At 38.9% G+C, this 9,634-nt stretch overlaps 1 protein-coding gene across 3 annotated transcripts in view; it reads right to left on the bottom strand.

The window, feature by feature from the left end:
- lrrk1 (leucine-rich repeat kinase 1) overlaps positions 1-9,634 on the bottom strand; it is a 101,815-nt gene that overhangs the window by 48,471 nt on the left and 43,710 nt on the right. For all 3 annotated transcript variants that reach the window (XM_034873496.1, XM_034873572.1, XM_034873639.1), the window contains 4 exons: positions 8,796-8,933; positions 7,300-7,412; positions 5,970-6,040; positions 628-757 (listed from right to left, as the gene is read on the bottom strand). In XM_034873496.1, the coding sequence (XP_034729387.1) occupies positions 628-757; positions 5,970-6,040; positions 7,300-7,412; positions 8,796-8,933 (452 nt within the window). The remainder of the gene's footprint in view (positions 1-627; positions 758-5,969; positions 6,041-7,299; positions 7,413-8,795; positions 8,934-9,634) is intronic.

Here is a 9,634-nt window from a genome sequence, read left to right as displayed (position 1 = left end):
TATAGACCTTCCTTTTTGTTTTTTAAAACAGTCAGGTGGATATGTTGCCAAAGCTAAAGAATGCTGTGGATTCACAACTTTCCAAACAACTCACTCATTCTGGCTGGTCTGTGAGAACAGAGCAACTTGAGGCTTGTATAAAACAGCTGCAAACAGCTGTAGCAGGAGGACTGACATCATACCAAGCAGCGGTTCTCAGGGACCGAACCTAAATCCATTTGTTGTTTCTGACTTAAATTTTTGACTTTTCTGGCAATATATGGTTTGAAAGTGTTTTCAGTGTAAAACAACAACACCCATTATTTAGCCAATGCAACGTATAACTTAACTAGCTTCTGACACTCACAATTGATTCTACTGAAAACATTTGACAATGTTATTGTTTTATACTAAATTTGATTTAGCTTTGTCCTTCCAAATTAATTAGTATGTAGTATTTGGGAATAGAGCAATTGTGAATGGTTCGAAGTAAGAGTGCATCTGCTGTAAATTAGCAGCACGTTGAAATAAATTATTATTTTGTTTATTTCTAGCTGTATGTCATTAAAGTAACTCTTGCCAAAATGCAACCTAGGTTGAGAGGAACAGTGTGCCGGTGAAGAGTGGCAGACAGACGGATGGACTCACTTGAAGAGGTAGAGCTCAGTGAGGCTGTGCAGACCACACACTGACTGGGGAACACAATCCAGCTGGTTGTCATTCAAGAAAAGCACTTCCAGTGAATCCCGCAGAATCATGGGAAACTCTATGGGACACACTGCCAAGACAGAGCCATGGTCACTGCATGTACGCTCAAACACACAAAGCATTACATACAGTTCATCAGAATGTAACTAATACTGGAGCTGAGCTATGAACTTGTGTTTGGCTTTGTGCCAAATATTTCCTAAGAGTAAGCAGTATGTTCCACAGATTTGGATTCTTGGCAGGATAAAACTCCTCTGAAACAGTATGTAAAACATGATGTAACATTAATACAAATAACATACACTGTTACACAATAATAATAAAACTGCATCAGTTCCATTACATCACAGGATGGACCCATATTGGACTCACATTCATTCCCACAAAGAGATCCTGTGACTTTTTAATCTGAGCAATAACCATAATATGGAATTAAATGACCTTCAGTTGTGTAGACATTTGTGGCCGTTGGAGTGAAAGGTTTAAACACTATAATAGGCAAGAGCAGGTAGTGTGGTAGCAAGTACCTCACTAGGAGTTTGAGTGTTTCAGGTAGGTTTCCAAATATCAAAATGTTAGTCAAGTGTCAGGGATGGTTCAATTAATTTGGTTAGGAAGTTGGTTAGAATGTGACAAATGGTTTCTGTCCTTTAGAGGCTGAGAGTGAACTGTGGTTCCCAACCTGGGGAATGGGACTCCTTCAACAGGTTGCAAGAAGAATTGGAAGAGTCACAAGATGATTCAAATTTGAAGTAATTTTTGGGCTCAACTCAACTTTTTACATAAAAAAAAAACATGACTAGAACTGCCAGCAGTTATGACGGGGTCTAAGCCTCATTGCACCAACCCCCCCCCCCCCGAAGACACAGCGAGCGTGCAAAAGCGAGGGAAAAACTGTGGGAAGGCAAACGTCAGGAAATATCGAGAGGTGCGAGCCGCAAGGTCGGCGGTACAATATCCCAGAGCCCTACAGGATTTTCAACAACCTCTGGTCAGTCTGATTTCATTTTCAATAAAAGCTTGTAAAATATCAACTGTGCTGTCCAGAGTCAATCTATGTTACATCATTTTTTTCAGGAATAACTGGGCTTTTAGAATTTTTGTGCTGCAGTGAGGTAACTTGAATGTTAAAAAATATTATTTTATTTTTATTATTGTTATAATAAAACAGAACATGAATCTCACAGATCTATCACACACACAGTAATGCCAAACAAGTATTTGTGTTTTCTAAAACAGTTCTATATATTTGGAGACATCCAGTGCAAAAATAAACATGTCTAACATTATAACTGATATAAAAGGACATATTATTTATGTATTTATTATTTATTTCTTACATACAGTACAGGCCAAAAGTTTGGACACACCATCTCATTCAGTGTTTTTTCTTTATTTTTATGACTATTTACATTGTAGATTATCACTGAAGGCATCCAGACTGTGAATGAACACATATGGAATTATGTACTTAACCAAAAAGTGTGAAATAACTGTAAACATGTCTTATATCCTAGTTTCTTCATAGTAGCCACCCTTTGCTTTTTTGATAGTGCTGCAAACCCTTGGCTTCATGAAGTAGTCACCTGAAATGGTTGTCACTTTACAGGTGTGCCTTGTCAGGGTTAATTATTGGAATTTCTTGCCTTATTAATGGTCCATCAGTTGTGTTGTGCAGAAGTCAGGTTGACACACAGCCGACAGCCCTATTGGACAACTGTTGGAATTCATATTATGGCAAGAACCAATCAGCTAAGTAAAGAGAAACAAGTGGTCATCATTACGTTAAGAAATTAAGGTCAGTCGGTCCGTAAAATTGCAAAAAGCTTTGAATGTGTCATTCAATGCTATCATGGTAAAATAGCAGCTAGGAAACCATTGCAAAGGAGAGGCAACAAGCAGAAGAGATTTGTTTGGGCCAAGAAATACAAGGAATGGACAATAGACCAGTTTGAGATCTTTGGTTCCAACCGCCGTGTCTTTGTGCAATGCAGAAAAGGTGAACGGATGGATTCTACATGGCTGGTTCCCACCGGGAAGCATGGAGAAGGAGGTGTGATGTTGTGGGGTGCTTTGCTAGTGACACTGTTGGGAATTTATTCAAAATTGAAGGCATACTGAACCAGCATGGCTACAACAGTATTCTGCAGCGGCATGCCATCCCATCCGGTTTGCATTTAGTTGGACCATCATTTATTTTTCAACAGGACAATGACCCCAAACACACCTCCAGGCTGTGTAGGGGCTATTAGACCAAGAAGGAGAGGGATGGAGTGCTGCGCCAGATGACCTGGCCTCCACAGTCACCGGACCTTAACCCAATTGAGATGGTTTGGGGTGAGCTGAACTGCAGAGTGAAGGCAAATGGGCCAACAAGTGCTAAGCATCTCTGGGAACTCTTTCAAGACTATTGGGAATCTATTTGAGGTGACTATCTCTTGAAGCTCATCAAAAGAATGCCAAGAGCGTGCAAAGCAGTTAGAGCAAAGGGTGGCTACTTTGAAGAAACTAGAATGACATGTTTTCAGTTATTTAACATTTTTTTGTCAAATACATAATTCAACGTGTGTTTTGATGCCTTCAGTGAGAATCTACAACGTGAACAGTGATGAAAATAAAGGCAACACACTGAATAAGAAGGTGTGTCAAACCTATGGCCTGTACTACAGTGTATCAATCTTGCGTGTAACAGTATGGATTAATTGTACATTGACCCCGAAAAACTCTTGGCGTCTAGGCTGGATACAAACCTTTTGTAAGGGATACAGTGAGGGGAAAAAAGTATTTGATCCCCTGCTGATTTTGCACTTTAGCCCACTGACAAAGAAAGGATCAGTCTATATTTTATTGGTAGATTTATTTGAACAGTGAGATACAGAATAACAAGAAAATCCAGAAAAATGCAGTTAAAAAATGTGATAAATTGATATGCATTTTAATGAAGGAAATAAGTGTTCAACACCCTCTCAATCAGAAAGATTTCTGGCTCTCAGGTGTCTTTTGTACAGGTAACGAGCTGAGATTAGAAGCACACTCTTAAAGGAAGTGCTCCTAATATCAGCTTGTTACCTGTATAAAAGATGCCTGTCCACAAAATCAATCAATCAATCAATCATATTCCAAACTCTCCACCATGGCCATCCTATCCAAGGATGTCAAGGACAAGATTGTACACCTACACAAGTCTGGAATATTCCTCGGCCTGGGGCTCCATGCAAGATCTCACCTTGTGGAGTTGCAATGATCATGAGAATGGTGAGGAATCCGCCTACTGAAGAAAGCACACATGCACGTCTGAAGTTTTCCTATGAACATTTGAATGATTCAGAGGACAATTGGGTGGAAGAACATTATGCTTAGGTGTTGTTTTTCTGCTAGAGGACAGGACAACTTAGCCGCGTCAAAGGGACAACAGGCGGGGCCATGTACCATCAAATCTTGGGTGAGAACCTCCTTTGCCAGGGCAGTGAAAGTGTGTCGTGGATGGGTATTCCAACATGACAATGACCCAAAACACATGGCCAAGGCAACAAAGGAGTGACTCAAGAAGAAGCACATTAAAGACCTGAAGCCAGTCTCCATGCATTAATCCCATAGAAAATCTGTGGAGGGAACTGAAGGTTCAAGTTTCCAATCATCAGCCTTGAAACCTTAATGACTTGGAGAAGATCTGCAAAGAGGAGTGGGACAAAATCCCCAAATCCCTGAGATGTGTTTAAACCTGGTGGAAACTACAAGAAACGTCTGACCTCTGTGATTGCCAACAAAGATTTTGCCATCAAGTACTAAGTCTTTTTTGCAGAGGGGTCAAATACATATTTCCCTCATTAAAATGCAAATCAATTCATAACATTTTTGACTTGGGTTTTTCTGGATTTTTTTTGTTATTCTGTCTACCATTAAAATTATAGACTGGTCATTTCTTTGTCAGTGGGCAAATGTACAAAATCAGCAGGGGATCAAATACTTTTTTCCCCTCATTTTAGCAAGACAACAAAGACATCAGCAGAACGGGGCAACAGTTTTGAAGGTCCCATGACAAGAAAATGTCACTATATGAGGTTTCTTAACATTAATATGTTAAGTTCCCCCCAGCCCGCCTATCATCCCCCAGTGGCTAGAAATGATGATAGGTGTAAACCAAGCCCTGGGTATCCTGCTCTGCCTTTGAAAAAATGAAAGCTCAGATGGGGCGTTATGGCATCTTGCCCCTTATGACCTTTGGTCCTTATAATCACCCCCTTTCTCTGATTTGCCCGCCCAGAGAATTTTGCCCAGCCATGAGAGAGAGACGTCATGGGTTTCAAACAAGCAAAGTGGCAGCTGGTCAAGGCCTTACCCCCAGCCCCCACGTTGCCCCCCCTAACTCCTCAAAAGCTACAGACTCAAAAATGGCACATATTAAGGAAAGCTAATTGTGGGACTGGCTCTAGTGGCTGTAATTGTGCTCCAAGGCTGAATTTTGGTAAAGAGCCTTCAGATACAGTATTAGGGGACAACTAAGGTCTATATAAAAGCATCCAAAGAGCACCATGTCATAGGAACTTTAAGATAAAAAAGACAATATCTTTCTACTAGTTAAAAGGTCCCAAACGGTTTTACGTTGACTATAGTGCCCCCTAACGGCCGATCTTTGCCAAATTTAGTTGGAATTTTTTTCAACATAACTCACTGGAATTCCAAAATACCTCCCCACTTTTACACCTTTCAGTGAAAGAGGAGGGGGATTCAATAAAGAGGCGTGGTCTGAGTAGATGGGAATGGTTAAAGTAAAGGGGCATTCTCAGTATCAGAAGTAGACCACACATTCTAAGTTTCATGTAAACTGAAAAATTTCAAGCAGATATAACAATATACATTGTATTTACAGCCACTTTCTCATTCATAACCACACACTCAAAATGTTTTTCTTTAAATAACTTTTCATCTTTAAGGTGTTGAGATGGTACAGACCAGATTTGATGTCCATAGGACGAAACTGGGCATGGACCAATAAAAATAGGGTGATGTATAGAGGTTAAGGAGTTCTCACCTACATAACATGTTATATACACTTTCTCAGTTTGTGAAACTATTGCAAAGACAGGACAACATCAAAAATAAATCTGGGAAATGATTAAATGTTTGTTACTTGTTGCTATCTGCAAAGATCTTACCAATGGAGAGACTGTATAATGTATGAGCCTATGGTCCTGACATCATCTCTAAAGTCCACATTCATGAAAGCAATTAGCTTTTAATGATTTGAATAATTAATTTCAACATATGTAAAGCAGATCTACCTGGGTCTGGGTCCCTCCTGTTCCATGTAGTCAGGAAGGCCAGCCTCCGGGACTTGGGCAGCTCCTCTGTTCTAAAGACACAGTTTGAAGTACAGTTATCCACTAATGTCAGGGACAGTAGCATTCAAAAAGAATTTGAAAAGCTCTCATCAACAAATAAACTGCATTTGAATTTAGCTCAACATGATTCAGAAATGTCTAGAAATATGCAAATAATTTTCTCTTAAGCAAGAAAGACAAAAACTCTATGTTAAGCCTAGCCTGATACAGTACATAACATGCAGGACAAACCTGCATACAACTAGAGTACTAATAAAGTTAGGAACTTTGACTGTAACCAAAGAGACTAGACTTAGATTTGATGAGGTATTTAGAATCATTAAGATTTAGAATGCTAAGGAAGTTTTTCCTCGCCACTGTCGCACTGTTGCTTGCTCTGGAGGAGACTACTAGAACTGTTGGGTCCTTGTAAATTCTGGAGTGTGGTCTATCTGTATAGTGTCTTGAGATAACTCTTGTTATGAATTGATACTATAAATAAAATTGAATTGAATTGAATAGAATAAGAGTGCCTTTATTCTTCACCGGGCATGTCTGTGCTGCATTCTAGATGCAGCGTTACCCCCAAGAGCAATCGCGATAATTCAAGTAAATACTTGATATTCCACTAGCCACGCCACGGCCCATCCAAGAAGCATGAGTGAAGTGACTTTACACAACGCTAAAAATCTTTTTTCACAAGAGCGCGAGGACTTTGGACAGCCGGGCAGGAGGTGAAACAGCGAGAGTATCCAGTCAATTTACCAAAACACCCCACCCCCAAATCGTGTATGTCTCCTCTACAACACCATTGACATGGACCATGGAAAAACATCTATTATGCCGTCAAAGATCCTTTTTTATCAGGGCAACACCAGAAAAGAGTACTTGGAGTGGACGTTAGATATTAGCTAATAAACATGTGATTGTTCTTTAAAGTACTTGTAGAGACTATATAATCTGCAAGCCGGGAAGGCAAGACGCTACGCTTCTGAGGCGCTCCCAGTGTGGTATGGTGCGTGGCGGAGGACGGAACAAAACTAGAATGCAGCACAGACACACCCAGTGGGAAATCAGGGTTATACTAGATTCAGATCAAAGGCACACCCGACCAAAATAAACATTTTGTATTGTGCCTTAAAACGTTTGAAATTGAAACGTATTGTTAGGAGGATAACCCTTAAGATGAAGCATCTCGTTTTTTAGGGTTTGCAATGTTTTTATTTTTCACAAGACATTTATCGAGCTGTTCAGTAACAGCTGGCAGTGTTTATCTACAGTGTAGACCTACTTTCCCAGCTGGTTCCTGGAAAGGTCGAGGGTCCTGAGCTGAGAGCATTTCCACTTACTGGGGGCTGGGAGTGTCGCAATGTGATTACCACACAATCTCAACGAGACAAGAGCCTGATGAGAGGATGAGTCAGAGGAAGCGTTAACCACATATTCACATTTTTCCTTTCAAGGAATACACAGACAACTGGCTCTGATAAACGCTCCTCTGAGCTCCAAAAATATCTCATTGTGGTTGCTGTGTTTTTGCTAGGGCTGCACGTATATGGCCAAAATTATAATCACGATTGTTTTGATCAATATTGTGATCACGATTAATTATCACGATTATTTGTTGATTTTAACCAAAACAAATGTTATAGTCACATCGGCTATTTATAACTGCTTTCACATCCCTATTGTGCTACATTCCTCTTATGTTGAAGTTGTATGTTGTACATACATACAGCTGCAACACAAGGAAATGAAAATTCTCTGAAATAAATAGCCTAGGAGATATATATATATATATTTATATATATATTTATATATATATATATATATATATATATATATATATATATATATATATATACACACACACAGACATACACACACACACACACACACACTGTATATATAGTATTTAAATATCTCTCTGTGAAAGCTCCTTCACTTGTTTTCAACAGTAACTGATAAAGAGAGAGAGGGGGAGTGCGATGGACGTACTCACACGCTATTACTCTACGAACTGAAGTCAGTTGCATTCACTGACAACTGTGTTGTTTTTTTGCCGTGGCGGCCGCAATCTGATAATTCTCTGAAATCCCTCGTACAGACAGATGTGTTTCATGCATGAAGCTCATTCTTGTATAATTTGGCCTTACTGATTCTTGCATTAACATTTGGCAGTGCTCTGGTTGCGTTGGTACATTCAAAGGCTGAACACGTACAACATTCTTATTTGGTTTGCAATTCTGTTAAGAGCTCCACAATCCAATCCCAAAATGGACAACCCTTTAGTTAGTGTTGGCACAGTGAGCAAAACATTTCTGTGCTTCTAAGCTGAATGTAAGTCCATGACCCAAACATGGAGACCAGCTACACAGCAGCAGTGCCATCTACAGGCTACTTCACACGCAGCATCTGATTATATTTATTTTTATATTCACATGTTCATTTTTGTTAATTCCTTAGATTTGTAATTATTAATTGTATTCCAGCTTGGTGCACATACAGATATCCAGTAGGGCTGCAAAATTAGTTATTTAATTCTACAAAACCTATCCTACAGACTACAGAAAACATCTTTGTTTGGTACAGATCCTTGCAAAAATCCCACTATAATAATTTACATTATTAGTCAATGAAAATGAGAATGATCGAAACATGATCCTTCCCTTCAATATTGTGAATCATATTGCAATCACAATATAGGTCAATATAATCACAATGAGATATTTTCCTCATATCATGCAGCCCTATTGTCCAGCAACAAATCCAGAATGAAGATCCTACCTCTAGCTCAAAGAGATATGAAGGCAGCTCCTTCAGTCTGTTGTCGGAGAAGTCCACCTCCTGCAGATGAGTCCTCCAGAAGATGGAGATGGTGTTTGGAAGACTCTCGATTAAATTAGATGAAGCTTTGCATTGCTTCTGCAGGGGAGGAGAAATATGAATATCCAATTGTGCAAATGTGAAAACAGTCTTCCCCCAAATATACAGTTCAACTGTAACTTACCATTTCTTTACCGTAAATAACTTAATATACGTCAATATGATAATGCAGTGTTACTTAGCAGTGTTGTGCAAGTTACTTCCAAAATGTAATACATTATATATTACAGGTTACTGTCATTTGAGAGTTATTAGTTATATTACAATATTATTGTCTCTAAATTGTAATGCGTTCCACTACTTTTGAGTTACTTTCACCAAAGTAACAGCAGAAGTTTGACGTGGCAGCTTGTTTGTCAATTTCACCATCGGATCAATGAAGTCTTCTTTTCATCCACGTTAATACATCAGAGATTATTTACAACCTTTTGTATAATTAATATGAATATGCAAAGAAATTAAAACTATAAAAATAGATAAGTAAAATGTACAGTAGGCTGTATTGAAGCACTCAACATGTTTGTTTAAAGCACTTGATTAAGAAATTGATGTTTAGTTTAAAACAGTGTAAAGGACACGGTCAATTATAGTCTGTGTACATTATTTACAGTACTTGATTTACAGCTGATATGTGAAAAGTTACACAACCTTATTTATTTTACAGTAATTTCGTTTTACTGCAAACCGTCACAGTAAGTGTTTTTATTTTAAAGTAGCCTACAAGGAACAGTGTCTGTTGT

This window comes from Etheostoma cragini, chromosome 1 (assembly GCF_013103735.1).
Source record: "Etheostoma cragini isolate CJK2018 chromosome 1, CSU_Ecrag_1.0, whole genome shotgun sequence".
NCBI lineage: Eukaryota > Metazoa > Chordata > Actinopteri > Perciformes > Percidae > Etheostoma > Etheostoma cragini.
Note: the sequence above shows the minus strand (reverse complement) of the source record. Positions and strands in the feature narration are given on the sequence as shown.